The 16,692-nt window shown below is 45.1% G+C and overlaps 1 protein-coding gene across 2 annotated transcripts in view; it reads left to right on the top strand.

Moving 5' to 3' along the window:
• efhd1 (EF-hand domain family, member D1) overlaps window positions 1-2,359 on the top strand; it is a 169,499-nt gene extending 167,140 nt beyond the window's left edge. For both annotated transcript variants that reach the window (XM_038816672.1, XM_038816671.1), the window contains one exon: window positions 1,556-2,359. In XM_038816672.1, coding sequence (XP_038672600.1) covers window positions 1,556-1,687 — 132 coding nt within the window. In that variant the 3' untranslated portion in view covers window positions 1,688-2,359. The remainder of the gene's footprint in view (window positions 1-1,555) is intronic.
• The last annotated feature ends 14,333 nt before the right edge of the window (window positions 2,360-16,692 follow it).

Here is a 16,692-nt window from a genome sequence, read left to right as displayed (position 1 = left end):
TGCTGCTTTGAAGTGGGTTAGCTATATCTCTTTGTGTTTCGTCTTCATCTAAATGGTCATGAACTATACAATGGTGGTACAAACATTTGACTTCAACAAAGTTGTTCCATGTCTTCATTAATTGTAAACCATCATCTAAAATGTTTGTATTATGGGGCCAGCTTCTTGCACACGAGAAGGTGCAAGCTTTTTTAAAAAATCTTTTTATTCTCCTCAATTTCAACATTTTCCTCAAATAAACAGCAAAAGAAAAAACAAACAAAAATCAAATACAATAACAATCCACCAAACAAAAACAACCCCCCCTCAATATACAGACCAAAACATCCGCCTGTGCGTTCCAGGTAAACAATTAACAGTCAGTCAGTAAACAGTGTAATCAAAAACAACAATAACCCCATCTCCCCCCCCACCCCAGTGTTCAATGGCAACCAATTCTCGAAAGCGCACAAACAGTCTCCATGAATTGTAGAACCCCTCCTTCATCAGCCTCAGTTCAAACTTCACCTTCTCGAGAGGCAGAAATTCCAGTCGCCCCCCCACCAAGCAGAGGCACAGGACGGAGAAGCTGACCTGCACTCTAACAGGATCTGCCTCCGGGCAATCAGCGAGGCGAAGGCTGGAACATCTGCCCCCGCACCCGCCTGCAGCTCAGGCCGGGCCGACACCCCAAAAATGGCTTCTAGGGGACCTGGTTCAAAGTTCACGTGTAGCACCCTCCAGATGATACTGAAATCCCCCCTTCCAACACCTCTTCAGCTTCAGACAGGACCCAAACATATGTAATCTGATTTGGGGGCCCCTCCCACACCCCTCACATAAGTCCTCCACTCCCTCAAAGAGTCGGCTCATGGTGCAAGCTTTAATTATGAATTTTCTGTACATTCAAGGTACATGGGCATTGCTGGCAGGAGCAGCATTTGTTGTCCATCGCTAATTTCCCTCGAGAATATTTCATAAGCAACATTCAACAGCGTTTCAACTGGTGTTGTTATTTTATTTTATCAACTTGCCTGCTGTTGGCAGCTTTGCAAGTCCTTTTTTGGATCAGTTCCGATAAGGTTAATTTACATGTGGCTGGCCAAAATCTCAAAATATTATCATGGCTGAATGCTCCAAACTTGAAGATGGTTAAAGGAAAAGAGGCTAACATTTGAGGAATTTCATCAGATAACTTATAATCCCTGGATTCCTGGTGCATTCTTTTCTCACTCCCATTATTTGTACTGCTAGAATTAATGATTCAGGGCTGTGCTTTTGTAGAATTCAATACCTTTTTAGAAATGCACTAATTTGTACACCATTTGAAGTATTTTTTAATGTTTTATATGTACAGTTCCTCCTATTCATCTGGACTGCAAGTTCTGGAAACAGGTTGAACTGTAAAGCAGTTAATGAACCATGTAGAAGTGACTGATTTGAGCAATGATGGCAGTTGTTGCCTCTCTGGCAGGTGGGGAGTAATGCAAAGCTATAGGGAAACGAGGGCAGATTTAATTCTTGTAAATAAATCAAAAAGTCCTATTGCCTAAAGTTAACTTTCCCTTGTTTGCAGGTCCAGGCTCTGACAACTGGCAGCAAATTCGAAGCTGAAATTATAGCTGAGAAGGAACAGCGCAAACGTATGGAAGAGGACAGGAAACAACGAAGAGCAGCCTTTAAAGAATTGAAGGCAGCATTTATGTAAAAACTCCGGTGTCCTGTACAGCACAACCACTTGTACAGATTTCTGAAGCAGCGACCTAAATCCTAACAGTTGGACAACTAAAACTTGCACTAAGTGACTGTTTCTCGGGTTTTATCTTAAATTAGCATAAAAATTCCAGACCTAAATTTTGTCTAACTAATTTCACTCTATATACAAAGCCTCTAATGCAATTGTGCTAATTGGCATGACTAAATTAATCGCTCTGGTTTAGGGGGCTGCAGTCTGCTTATCAATTAAGAGGATGTTTGTAATCACCTTCAATCTCCCTATTTATACTGTAAACTAACAGCTCTGGGCTGTGCTTTTGTAGAATGTAATGCCTCTTAGAAATGTTGCACTAAATTGTACACCATTTGAAGTATTTTTGAATTTATCTTTTGTAGTCTTATTTTTATATATGTGTATATATATAATCTGCAGTTCTTTTGGAACAAGTTTAGACCATAGATGCAGAAGTTGACTTTTTTCAATGGTATCCGTGAAAACTGCTTTCTGTGTTTTCAACAAGTATTTAACCCAAAGACCAGTAATGATTTTAACAATTTAATCTGCAAAACTATAAAGGAATAGATGCTTAAAATGGGGTGGATAATAATTCCAAAATGTTAATATTGTATCAATATTAAATTAAGTCTGCTAAAACATTTTAAATTAGTTTTGATAGTATTTGGAAATGAGAAATGTGTAGGTTACAAATTGCAAATTTTTCTTCTAAATATATGTTGGTTATCAACTGTACAAATAATGGAAGCTTTGTGAAATAGCAGGGTCTGTGTATGGACCTTCAATGGCACAGGACAATAAGATCTAAAGACTTGACCAGGATTGCCCATCCTTGCGATTATCCAACCTATTGTGCAGTTCAGGAGAGACTGTGGGTGAAATTCTGTGTGCACCTGGCAGCACGTTTCCCAGCGGGGCTGGGAAGCACTTAAAATGGGGTGGGTGCCATCCCACCACCTTCCCACCTCCCCCCAAGCACACCCACATAAGAGTGAGGCAGATGGGTGCCAAACTCAGCAGCCCACCCGCCATATTTAAATGAACAAATAAGTGTTAATAACGATAGTTATCACACCAATTGAACCTGATAATATGCTGCCCATGCCATAAAATGCTTGGAGTAGGTAGGAGGGCAAATAGGAGGGGTGATTTCTTTATCTTGCGTGCTAAAAGGTGGGAAAGAGGTTGGGGAGGGTTTGGAGGGTAGCTCTTCAGGGACTGTTCTTTGACAATGCCTTAGGTTGAATCGCCGTCCTTCCTACTCGCTCCCTTCTTGAAAATTAAAAATGAAAATCGCTTATTGTCACGAGTAGGCTTCAATGAAGTTACTGTGAAAATACCCTAGTCGCCACATTCCGGCGCCTATCCGGGGAGGCTGGTAGGGGAATCGAACCATGCTGCTGGCCTGCTTGGTCTGCTTTAAAAGCCAGCGATTTAGCTGAGTGAGCTAAACCAGCCCCTTTAAATGCACCTCTCCCCCACCACCACTGGCCTCTCCTTAACCTACCCAAGCACTCTTGTGCCAAGACCCCAGACTTACCTTCTCTGGGGATCAAAGGCCTTGGGTCCTTTCTTCTCCAGCTGTGCCACCAGCAGCCACTGAACCTCCAGGGACTGATGGAATTGCTGGTCGGAAGCTCTGGAGGCAGTGGCGTGCAGAGGTCTGGTGATGCCCGGGGCAAATCTTGATTGTATGCCCCAAAGACTCAAGTATTAGGCCTAATATACTGAGAAATATTATGAGAAAGGAAAACATTTTGAATATATAAACACAGATGAAACATGAAATAAACGCTTTATTCGATTTTAATATAAATCAATCAAATTTATTAAGTTCTTTTCCCCAAATGATACCTCCTGTCACAAAACACCTGAACTACTTCACTTTTTACATCAGCTGTGAGAAATTCTTTTTCAATGCTTATTAAAGCCAGGTTGGTCAGTCGCTCCTGTGACATAGAAGACCTCAGATATGTTTTTATTAATTTCAGTTTTGAAAATTACCTTTCACAGCTTGCGACTGAAAATGCGATTGTAAGCAGTAATCTGTATGAAACACACAGCGTCGGAAAGACATCCCTCCCATACTGCAGTAAAGACTCCAGAGCATCTTTAGGATCGGGGGAACTCTATTCCCTCCAGCTCGAAGGAGCATCACAAAATCAATAATTTCATCATATAACTGAATTGCAACCACATCATTGTCATAATAATTTGCAAAGTCTGAACATTCCTTTTTTAATTTCTCTCTTTCTTATTCATCTTCAATCACTACTGAATTCAAGTTCAGAAGAAAAGAAAATCGGTCACTGAGTCTTTGAAGACGGACACTACGGTCTTCAATTTCAGTTTTTAATCTGTTCACAATCTCTACCATTACTCTATTCATTTCTTCTTGTGCCGCCAGTCCACTATCTCTTGCTGACTCTCCAGGCATTATTCTTCTTCTCCTTGTTCGTGCAATTGGTATTCCCCAATTTTCACAATATTCATTGGCTAAATCTATTGCATTGTGGATAATTTCATCATTCTTCAAATTCAAGATATGAATAAGTCCTCTCAGATCACAAGAAGCTTCATGGAACCCCATTTTCAGATCCTGCAAACGTTTTGAGATTTTCTCCACTGATGATAAAACTGAGTACCAAAATTTTAATAAAGCTATAAACGGGAACTATTGAATAGAGTTCAGTAGCGATCCTGCATCAGAATTAATTTCCCTTGAAAATTCTCCTTCCAGCAGGTGTTGAAGGCTTGCAATAACGTTGTCACACTCTTCGTGGATTACTTGCACAGCATCATGGCTGGAACTCCATCTTGTGTCACACTGTCTTTTCACAGTCCGAGTGACAAATGATTTTAACACTTCCCAACGAGAAGTAGATGAAGAAAAAAAAGTAGAGTTTTTCTAGAATGCCAAAAAATGTAACAACAACAGGTTGCACCTCACTTGCATGGACACAGACCAAATTCAGGCTGTGGTTCTCGCAGTTCACAAACACAGCTTTTGGGTTAACTTCAAGAATTTTTTGTTGAACACCTCCTCTCACTCCAGCCATAACTGCTGCATTATCATATGCTTGACCACGACAGTCATTCATGGAAATTTTGTCGTATTCCAATTTTTCCTGAATTTTATTTACCAGGCTGACTGCATCTTTCTTGTTGACTTGAAAAAAATCCCAGAAATGTCTCCTTTATTTCTACTTTTCTGTTTTCATCAATATGAACGTAACGCAGAATTCCAGAAACCTGATCTTCATGGGCAAATTATTTCACACTGATTCTCCACTGATAATTTTGTGCAATTTATATCATAGACTTGCAAATTAGTGGTATCTGTATTCGAATATTAGCATGTTAAGGAATAAATGTCTCCTATTCCGAGATTAAATGCCATAGTAGTCCTCTGATCATCCAGGCTTCACTCTTACTACATCCCACGTAAATATTTCATTAAATATCACCAAAAAACCTATAAAAAACGTAGTTGCACCCGTTCTAGAGCTATTCACTGACCTCTTTATCTTTGTCATCTCTAAGGTATAGGACGGCTGCCTGGTCCAGTCTGGATCTGGAGAAGAGGTTAAATTGCGTTGTAAGAGTTAGTCAATTTCCCCTTAGACTGGGATTCTAGGGATATTGTTCTCTTCTTCAGTCATTTTGCTTTGCAGCAATGGGTGAGATGTTATGTCTCGAAAGTTGTGCCTCCCTCCTCTGCAACCCCCATGGAGGAGGATAAGAGCAGCAACGTCATGGAAATACTGTTATGACCCTTGTTGAAACAAACTACAAACAACCCAACTAAGACCAATATACAAGACTTCACTTTTATATTAGCAATCACACCAAAATCAACGTAAATTAAACATGAATTAACAGGAAAATTGCAATAATATGACCGATAAATTACACATAGCAGATACAAAGACATATCTCACACATTTCTCAGTCAGCCCATTCAGCACGTATCGCATTCATTTCAGCCACAATATCCTTCAAAACGTTGAACTTCTTCAAATCAAATTCCATCTTCATTTCTCTAAAGCTTTAGCACCAAGTCTCATCAAACACCGGCATTATTTCACCCAATTTCCACAAATATAATTTTCACAATCGACACATTTCCAGATCCCTTTCGCCTCTTCTCCTGGATCCAACCTTCTTTGTCTACTTTGCCAGCTATGCTATAGCTTCCATCTCTTCTTCTTCACAAAACCCTGGTCATTCAGATTTCTGGATAACTGGGGCTCTTTCTGGGGAAGGTGGGACCTCTATAGACAGGATGGTCCACATCTGAACCTGAGGGGCACCAATATCCTGGGGGGGAGATTTGTTAGTGCTCTTTGGGGGGGTTTAAACTAATTCAGCAGGGGCATGGGAACCTGGATTGTAGTTTTGGGGTTCGGGAGATTGAGAGTACAGAGGTCAGGAGCACAGATTTGACTTCGCAGGAGGGAGCCAATGTTCAGGTAGGTGGTTTGAAGTGTGTCTACTTCAATGCCAGGAGTATACGAAATAAGGTAGGGGAACTGGCAGCATGGGTAGGTACCTGGGACTTCGATGTTGTGGCCATTTCAGAGACATGGATAGAGCAGGGACAGGAATGGTCATTGCAGGTTCCGGGGTTTAGGTGTTTTAGTAAGCTCAGAAAAGGGGGCAAAAGAGGGGGAGGTGTGGCGCTGCTAGTCAAGGACAGTATTACGGTGGCGGAAAGGATGCTAGATGGGGACTCTTCTTCCGAGGTAGTATGGGCTGAGGTTAGAAACAGGAAAGGAGAGGTCACCCTGTTGGGAGTTTTCTATAGCCACCTAATAGTTCGAGGGATGTAGAGGAAAGGATGGCGAAGATGATTCTGGAAAAGAGCGAAAGTAACAGGGTAGTTGTTATGGGAGACTTTAACTTTCCAAATATTGACTGGAAAAGATATAGTTCGAGTACATTAGGTGGGTCGTTCTTTGTACAATGTGTGCAGGAGGGTTTCCTGACACAATATGTTGACAGGCCAACAAGAGGCGAGGCCATTGGATTTGGTTTTGGGTAATGAACCAGGCCAGGTGTTAGATCTGGAGGTAGGTGAGCACTTTGGAAACAGTGACCACAATTCGGTGACCTTTATGTTAGTGATGGAAAGGGATAAGTATACCCCGCAGGGCAAGAGTTATAGCTGGGGGAAGGGCAATTATGATGCCATTAGACATGACTTAGGATGCGTAGGTTGGAGAAGTAGGCTGCAAGGGTTGGGCACACTGGATATGTGGAACTTGTTCAAGGAACAGCTATTGCATGTTCTTGATAAGTACGTACCAGTCAGCCAGGGAGGAAGGGGTCGAGCGAGGGAACCGTGGTTTACCAAAGAAGTGGAATCTCTTGTTAAGAGGAAGAAGGAGGCCTATGTGAAGATGAGGCGTGAAGTTTCAGTTGGGGCGCTTGATAGTTACAAAGAAGCGAGGAAGGATCTAAAGAGAGAGCTAAGACGAGCAAGGAGGGGACATCAGAAGTCTTTGGCAGGTAGGATCAAGGAAAACCCAAAAGCTTTCTATAGGTATGTCAGGAATAAAAGAATGACTAGGGTAAGAGTAGGGCCAGTCAAGGACAGTGGTGGGAAGTTGTGTGTGGAGGCTGAGGAGATAAGCGAGATACTAAATGAATACTTTTCGTCAGTATTCACTCAGGAAAAAGATAATATTGTGGAGGAGAATGCTGAGACCCAGGCTATTAGAATAGATGGCATTGAGGTGCGTAGGGAAGAAGTGTTGGCAATTCTGGACAAGGTGAAAATAGATAAGTCCCCGGGGCCTGATGGGATTTATCCTAGGATTCTCTGGGAAGCCAGGGAAGAGATTGCTGAGCCTTTGGCTTTGATTTTTAGGTCATCATTGGCTACAGGAATAGTGCCAGAGGACTGGAGGATAGCAAATGTGGTCCCTTTGTTCAAGAAGGGAGTAGAGATAACCCCGGTAACTATAGGCCGGTGAGCCTAACGTCTGTGGTGGGTAAAGTCTTGGAGAGGATTATAAAAGATACGATTTATAATCATCTAGATAGGAATAATATGATTAGGGATAGTCAGCATGGTTTTGTGAAGGGTAGGTCATGCCTCACAAACCTTATCGAGTTCTTTGCGAAGGTGACTGAACAGGTAGACGAGGGTAGAGCAGTTGGTGTGGTGTATATGGATTTCAGTAAAGCGTTTGATAAGGTTCCCCACAGTCGGCTATTGCAGAAAATACGGAGGCTGGGGATTGAGGGTGATTTAGAGATGTGGATCAGAAATTGGCTAGTTGAAAGAAGACAGAGAGTGGTAGTTGATGGGAAATGTTCAGAATGGAGTTCAGTTACGAGTGGCGTACCACAAGGATCTGTTCTGGGGCCGTTGCTGTTTGTCATTTTTATAAATGACCTAGAGGAGGGCGCAGAAGGATGGGTGAGTAAATTTGCAGACGACACTAAAGTCGGTGGAGTTGTAGACAGTGCGGAAGGATGTTGCAGGTTACAGAGGGACATAGATAAGCTGCAGAGCTGGGCTGAGAGGTGGCAAATGGAGTTTAATGTGGAGAAGTGTGAGGTGATTTACTTTGGAAAGAATAACAGGAATGCGGAATATTTGGCTAATGGTGAAATATTCTTGGTAGTGTGGATGAGCAGAGGGATCTCGGTGTCCATGTACATAGATCCCTGAAAGTTGCCACCCAGGTTGATAGGGCTGTGAAGAAGGCCTATGGTGTGTTGGCCTTTATTGGTAGAGGGATTGAGTTACGGAGCCATGAGGTCATGTTGCAGTTGTACAGAACTCTGGTACGGCCGCATTTGAAGTGTTGCGTACAGTTCTGGTCGCCTCATTATAGGAAGGACGTGGAGGCTTTGGAACGGGTGCAGAGGAGATTTACCAGGATGTTGCCTGGTATGGAGGGAAAATCTTATGAGGAAAGGCTGATGGACTTGAGGTTGTTTTCGTTAGAGAGAAGAAGGTTAAGAGGTGACTTAATAGAGGCATACAAAATGATCAGAGGGTTAGATAGGGTGGACAGCGAGAGCCTTCTCCCGCGGATGGAGGTGGCTAGCACGAGGGGACATAGCCTTAAATTGAGGGGTAATAGATATAGGACAGAGGTCAGAGGTGGGTTTTTTATGCAAAGAGTGGTGAGGCCGTGGAATGCCCTACCTGCAACAGTGGTGAATTTGCCAACATTGAGGGCATTTAAAAGTTTATTGGATAAGCATATGGATGATAAGGGCATAGTGTAGGTTAGATGGCCTTTAGTTTTTTTCCATGTCGGTGCAACATCGAGGGCCGAAGGGCCTGTACTGCGCTGTATCGTTCTATGTTCTATGTGGGGCCTGTTTTTGCACTATGCCAGTGCATAAGGGGTCCCCAAATCCAGATGTAAAAGCTCTGTTCAAGATCCGAGCTCCAGCAGCTTGCAGTCAAGTCTCTGAGAATCTCCCATTTATAGGACCCTGGGCTTTAAGTATAAAGGGTAAGAGGGCAAAAGTTAAGAGGCCATGATGAATCTTTATAAAATACTGGTTCTGTCCCAAATGGGTGCCCCAAATGTCAAATTCTGGGCACAACAGTTTAGTAAGTTGACAGCTATAGAGAGGGTGCAGAGAAGAGTTTTAAAATGGATCTAAAGAATAAAGAAAACGCACCTAGGGTGGCATTGCCGTCGATTCGGGAGAATTCGCGCCTTTCTGTTCCCGCTCCAACCGCCGAGTGGAATGCTACCTCTTCACCAGTGCGCAGGCGCGCTCCGTCCGACCGCGGTGCGCAGGCGTGATCCATTCTCTGATTGAATGCCCCCATCCAATGGATGCCCGGGGCCAATGCACCGTCACCCCCCCCCCCCCCCCCCCCCCCCCCTCTGCACGCCACTGTCTGGGGGGTGGAACTCCCTCCCCCCCACTCGGGCCTCATTAGTCTGTCCCACAATGCCTTATAGCTGTGGGGCAGTCGGCTTCACACCGGTGGGGGTGAGGGGGTGTCATGATATGGGGACGCACATAATGATATACAGACAAGCAGCTAATGGACACAGCGAACAGGACATGACCAATAAGCAGGCAGGACACTCGGGTGGGATCTGACTATAAAAGACACGACCACTCGCACTCCGCCTCTTTCCACTGATGAACATCTAGAGAGTCAGTCAAGGGTGTTGTTACAATCTCACACCTCCGCTACGTGGCTAAGCGCTAGTCTGGTTCAGTCAGACAGAGTAACCACACTTAAGGTAGCAGAGAGTCGAACTCACAGAGAACTGTGCTATTCGTTCAATACACCTGATTGAACTAACTTCAAGGTCTGGAGTATCTTTCTGATCTAAGTTGTAGCCAGTGTTTGACCAGTGTACCTAACACGACAGGGGGTGCGTGCTGCGCATGACCCCCCGCCATCATGTTATTCAGCCACGCGACTCTAATCGGTTCTCACAAGGAAACAACTTTCCTAGGCAAGTAAGGGTACCCTAGGGCAGCACTGCTGCCTCACGGTGCCGAGGACCGGGTTCGATTCTAGCCCCGGCTTGCAGTCCGAGTGGAGTTTACACATTCTCCCCGTGGCTGCCTGGGTCTCCGCCCCACAACCCAAAAGATGTGCAGGCCAGGTGGATTGACCACGCTAAATTGCCCCTTAATTGGAAAAATGAAAAGATAACAGTACATTCAGCTGACCTTGAATAATTTGTGTAGTGGGTGAACTTTGAAAATAAAACTAATGGTATTCTGGTTTGTGTGACTCCTAGAAGCTGGTTACAGTAACCTGGAAATTGGTTATTTTTCTGACTGCTCCCTTGGACAGTGTGAAATGCTGCTTGGCATAGCAAATCTACAGAAGTGAATGTGATACACTTTGGTAGGGCTGAAGTCAAAATTATGCTTATTTCATCCCATAACTTCCCTTGTTCCAATAATATTATCTAATCTGTTAAATGAGGGGTGGCAGGTTAGTGCAGTGGTTAGCACTGCTGCCTCACAGCGCCGAGGGCCTGGGTTTGATCTCGGCCCTGGGTCACTGTCCATGCGGAGTTTGAACATTCTCCCTGCGTTTGTGTGGGTTTCACCCCCCACAACCCAAACAGATGTGCAGGATGGATTGGCCATGCTAAATTCCCTTAATTGGAAGAAAGAATTGGGTATTCTGAATTTATTTTAAAAACTAATCTGATAAATGATATTTCGGGCGATGTTTTGAACGTCCTTTTAAATATTACTAGAACATAAACCTTTTGCACTGTGCTGTTTTTTAAAAATGCCATCTACCAGTTTATTGGCTTGCCATCTTATTTGCCTGCCTTTCTCTTCACAAATACTTGGTTGAGTTTCTTGTACAGGAAACATTTCAAGCAGAAAATATTATTCCATGCTGCAATCGTTTCTGCCCATTTGGCCATCTATTCAATGACTCTACCAGCTATTTTGTTTTCTGTTAAGTGTGATGTTGGTCCAGAATTACATGAGCATTTTTCAATTCTAGTCGAGGGTTGGCTTGCAGATATCTCAAAATAATTCACAAAATATAATCCAAAAGGAAAAACAATTTGAGTGCATTCCTAAATCTGATGTTACATATTTAGAGTATGAACGGGTTTGATCAGTCTTGTTACCGTTTTTTCTGCATATGTGCTATGAGGAAAGGGTATTTAGACTTGATAGAATCTGTTGTCGACCTTTTGTTGACTTTATAGCCTTGGAGTCCACAAATGGTGATAGGAAACCTCACAGGATTTGGCTAACATGTCCAAACAAAAGGACTTCTTCAAACTTGGGTCACCTACTTATTTTGAGGGTTTGGGTGGAGGATGAAATGGGAGGGAAGTCACTGACTTTGTTTTTCTAAGGTGTATGACGCACCAATTTTAAACACAACGCTTGAGGTTTCTATTAGATAGGGAGTGATGGAACCATCAATTCACCAGACACGTGTTTCCGATATGGATCTAGGCTTTAATCGACTTACTTCAGTGCCAACCTGTTACCCGTTGATGAACTCTTAGTGAACTCAGGCTGACTCTGGACAAGGGTATTTATACAGCAGCACTAGGGGGAGGAGTTGTGGGCAGAGCCAAGGGTGGAGCCCAGTACAAGTTCCTGAGTACTCCCAGAGCTACTCCCCCTAGTGGTTGGATAACGCTACTGCACTTACAAAGAGAGTGTGAATTATCATATCATATATATTACATTCACCACAGGGAGCATAATGATCATCGGGACCTCGCTCTAGCACTGTGATAAAATAAATAATGTGGGAATGTAGGTTTATATTTGTTGAAAATTTAAGGTGACTTCAAGGATCTAATAATAATTCCAAGATAGTAGAATTCTATAGGTGAAGAAAATATGCAACATGCATAAATTTAACTGAAATTTTGCCTAATTTATAAGCAAACTTTTTTTTAAAATGGACTGACTTGATGGTTTGTCTTTTACAGGATGATTTCTTCCTCGGTCTGCTGCAATGCTTTTTCCTCTGTTAATTATAATTTTAAGGGTTTCGCCCTTGAATGGAACCTGAATTATTGCACTTTTGTGTGCCCAAGGTGTTACACCAATATGACCTTGCTTAGCTAATCATGCATGATGATCTGACCCTAGCGAGATGTGTTGTTTAGGAAGTTGCCATTTGAAGTTGCTGTAACATTTCCACAAGGCACTGGAGTATGGGCAGTGGGGGGTGGTCCATGGGTCAGGTATGCTTGTCACTTTGTGACCAGCTGAAAGTAAATGGGACAAGAGCAGAACAGGATACGGTCAGTTTTATCTGGACAACATGGAGAAGAAGCTGTATATTTAAAAGCAAAGTCTCGAAACACAAATTTCAAGTGTGCCACATTTTACTGATTTCTATTAGATAAGTTGGAGATTTCAATGCTGTAATTATTTGGGGGAGGAGCCATCCTTTAAAAAAAATCGAAATTTCTAATTTTTAAAAATGTGTTATATATAATAAACTTGCTGTGTGTTTATGCTGTTTAAAATCATGTTTTGGAGTAATAAAATAAATACTAATAGTCTTCCATTATGAATGTGAACTTTTCTTTGCGTACTCCACACATCAACTTTATGAAGTCAGGAGGCACTAACCGTCCAATCTAATTTACACTTCATAAATTCAAACATGTGGCGCAATGGTTAGCACTGGGACTGAGGTGCTGAGGACCCAGGTTCGAATCCCAGCCCTGGGTCACTGTCCGTGTGGAGTTTGCACGTTCTCCCCGTGTCTGCGTGGGTTTCACCCTCTCAACCCAAAGATGTGCAGAGTAGGTGGATTGACTACGCTAAATTGCCCCTTAATTGGAAAAAAAATAATAATTGGGTACTCTAAATTTATTTTAAAATTTAAAAAAATAAAACTAAATAAATAAATTCAAACAATGCTATATGTGTACTTGACCCTGTCATATAGGTGACTCCAGTTCTGGAGCACGTACAATATAGCTAGTAAAACCAGGGGCGGAGGGGGTCGGAGAACCGCCCGGGGCCGGCGTCGATATCCCCCCCCCCCCCCCCGCTGTGTCCCGAATTCTCCGCCCCCCGAGATTCGGCGGGGGCAGGAATCGCGCCGGTCCGCGGGCCCCCCGCACGGGTCGACGGGCACCCCGCGGCAATATTCCGGCCCGCGATGGGCCGAAGTCCCGCCGCTGACAGGCCTCTCCCACCGGCGTGGTTTAAACCACCTACCTGACCGGTTGGGTTGGCGGTGCGGGCAGGCTCCGGGGTCCTGGGGGGGGGGGCGCGGGGAGATCTGACCTCAGGGGGTGCCCCCACGGTGGCCTGGCCCGCGATCGGGGCCCACTGTGCCGTGGGGGCACTCTTTTTCTTCCGCCTCCGCCATGGCCTTCATCATGGCGGAGGCGGAATAGACCCCCTCCCCTGTGCATGCTCTGGTATGATGTCAGCAGCCACTGACGTCCGGCGCACGCGCGGACTTATGCCGGCCGGCGAAGTCCTTTCGGCCCTGGCTGGCATGGCGCCAAAGGCCGTTCACGCCAGCCGGCGGAGTGGGAACCACTCCGGCGCGGGCCTAGCCCCTCAATGTGAGGGCTTGGCCCCTAAAGATGCTCCTTTGGGCGCGGCCCGACGCCTGAGTGGTTCACGCCGGGACTCCCCCGCCCCGCCGGGTAGGGGAGAATCCCGGCCCAGAAGTGTAATTACTGAAAATATAGATGAGCCAAACTTGCTTCTTGACACAATAAAGCAGCTTAATGTTAATCTTGTGGATGGAACTTTCTCTTATTTTTGCACAGTGCTGGCTGAGGCAAGAAAACTGGTGCCCAGCTCGCTGACTGGACAGCTGACGTTTCTCACCACATTGCACAGCACTCTGAAAAATGAAAGTAGGCACGACTCAGGCCAGTACACTGGCGGTGCAAAGCTGGAAGAAGCTGACAATGTGGGAAATCTCAACGTTAAAGGGCGCTCCGATCCTGATGCTTAAATAAAACAGGAACTCCACCCCCCTCCCACATACATGGACATAGAGAACTCCCGCCATGTACACAGTAGCTCCCCCCTCCCCCCCCAACCCCCAATGGATAAGGCGCATGCCCACAAATCAAGCTCATCAGTGGACCCTCCCTGGCATTGCCCAGGGTGCTGTGGGCATTGTCTGAGTGCCAGGGGGGCAGTGCCAGGCTACTGCCAGGAGATGTCTCTCTCCTCTCGAGGGCTATAGACTTCACTGCGCATCACCAGAGTGTTTCCTTCCCCTGCTTCCCATTTTAAAAATCTTGTTGTAAATCTCACCGCCATGACATCACGTAGATGTGGTGGGACGATACGGTGGGGAAGCCCTTTAATAACATTCTAATTTATTTAAATGAAGTTCCCAATCTTTCTGGGTGGAACCACATTACATCACTGGGGGGGGGGTGGAATCTGAGAACTCACCAGCAAGATTCTGCGCCATTTTGCACCCATGGCAAAGGTGGCCACAGTAATCTATTCGGTAATTTGTTCCTTTTTCTTATACCTTTGACCCTTACTGGGATAAATTCAATAGTCCCAAAAATGGGTACCAGGATCACAATACACTGTCTCAGATGCAGACAGCATACCAACTTCCTGCTACCTGATAATTAACATAGGGATGTAGTATAGCAGTCCCAAGAAGAGATTGAACAACAAAGGTCTAATTAGTCAAAGAAAACTAAAGGCCACAACGCAGTATACAGCACATCAGTCGCAGCCGGTATCGATCATCCTGGTTCCAATACTGGGCAGCTTTTAAGTACCTGGTTCACGAGGCCCAGGTCTTAGGTAGGCCTCAGCCCCTCAGCGGGGGAGCTTGTGTTTCATGAGCCCCATAGGGAGATCAATTGGGTCATCCCCGTGGGTGTCATGAAGGTTATTATATTCCCCCCTCTCCCAAAGTCTGCAAGTCACTCTTTAATTGAGGGTAGAGGATGTCTCCTTCGTCACTTTGCTCGCGGTTGTGTTTCCAGCAGTTATGGGGCTGGGTCAAGGGATGTGTACAGCGTTGGGGATTGTCGCTTCCACGCCGATCGCCTTGGGGGTGCTGTTGGTGGACTCCCCCTGGCAAAACTGTCATCTGAGACTATGGATGCTTCTGTCTTCATGTCTGGCCCAGAAACCTCCATCTCCCGCATATCTGCATCCTGGCCCTTGGGAAGTGTTGTTCCTTGGACCTTGGATGATGGGCAAAAAGGATGAAGACCTGACTTATCTGGCAGGGCCGGTTCTGGTGTGAGCTCCCTGCCTTTGAGATGGTCCGCTCCTTGCCTTTGACCATATAAGAGACATGTCCCGTCTTCTCTACTATGGTCCCCGGTACCCACCGGGCACCATCTCCAAAATTCTAGATGTACGCAATGTCCCCTGGCTTGAACACTCTGTCATTTTTCCTGTGGCTATGGTACTTTTTCTGGAGATCCTGAGCAAGGTTCTCCATTTGGGAGCTATGCTAAATGGCACCAGATTTGTGCTCACGTCGGGGCGCAAATCGGGAAGCGATTTCCAATCATTAGCCATGTATGTTTTTGCAATGCCAGGATTTCCTAGAAAATCCCACTATTGGGCTACCATTTTTTTTAAAATTTAGAGTACCCAATTCATTTTTTTTCCAATTAAGGGGCAATTTAGTGTGTTCGATTTACCTACCTTGCACATCTTTGGGTTGTGGGGGTGAAACCTACGCAAACATGGGGAGAAGGTGCAAACTACACACGGACAGTGACCCAGAGCCGGGATCGAACCTGGGACCTCGGCGTCGTGGTCTAACCCACTGCGCCACCGTGCTGCCCTGGGCTACCATTTTGAATAGGCTACCTGATAGCAAGGTCCTGCTGCTGCCCCCACCCCCAAAACACAATTCAGCTACCCCTCCCCTGAGGTTTTCTGCATCACCACCACCCCCTGCCCCCCCCCCCCCCCCCCCCCCCCCCCCAACACCAAGTATGGAGATGACCCGACCCATGCCCCACCCACCAGAGACCACCTAAATAAAGAGACCCTCAGACAAGAGTCCCCTATTTGGAAGCCCCCCCAGAAAACAGACCTCTGTCTGGAAGCAAAAATTACTGCGTTAAAACTCATCTGGCTTCAGGCATAGGAAGCAGCACTTGTCAATTCCTGGAAAGGGAAAACCAGTCAGCTAAGGCTCCATAAATATCCCCATCCTCAATGATGGAGAAGCCCAGCACACCAGTGCAAAAATAAGACTGAGGCATTTCTAGCAGTCTTCAGCCAGAAGTGCTGAGTGAATGATCCATCTTGGTCTCCTCTGGAGGTCCCCAGCATCACAGATGTCAGTCTTCAGCCAATATGATTCACTCCATGTGATATCAAGAAATGGCTAAAGGCACTGGATACTGCAAAGGCTATGGGCCCTGACAATATTCCGGCAATAGTACAGACCACTTGTGCTCCAGAACTTTCCGCATCCCTAGCCAAGCTGTTCATTGACCCGGCATTGTGGAAAATTGCCCAGGTGTGTCCTGTACACAAGAAACTGCACAATGTTC

Source organism: Scyliorhinus canicula, chromosome 13 (assembly GCF_902713615.1).
Source record: "Scyliorhinus canicula chromosome 13, sScyCan1.1, whole genome shotgun sequence".
Classification (NCBI taxonomy): domain Eukaryota; kingdom Metazoa; phylum Chordata; class Chondrichthyes; order Carcharhiniformes; family Scyliorhinidae; genus Scyliorhinus; species Scyliorhinus canicula.
This window is presented reverse-complemented; position numbering and strand designations above follow the sequence as displayed.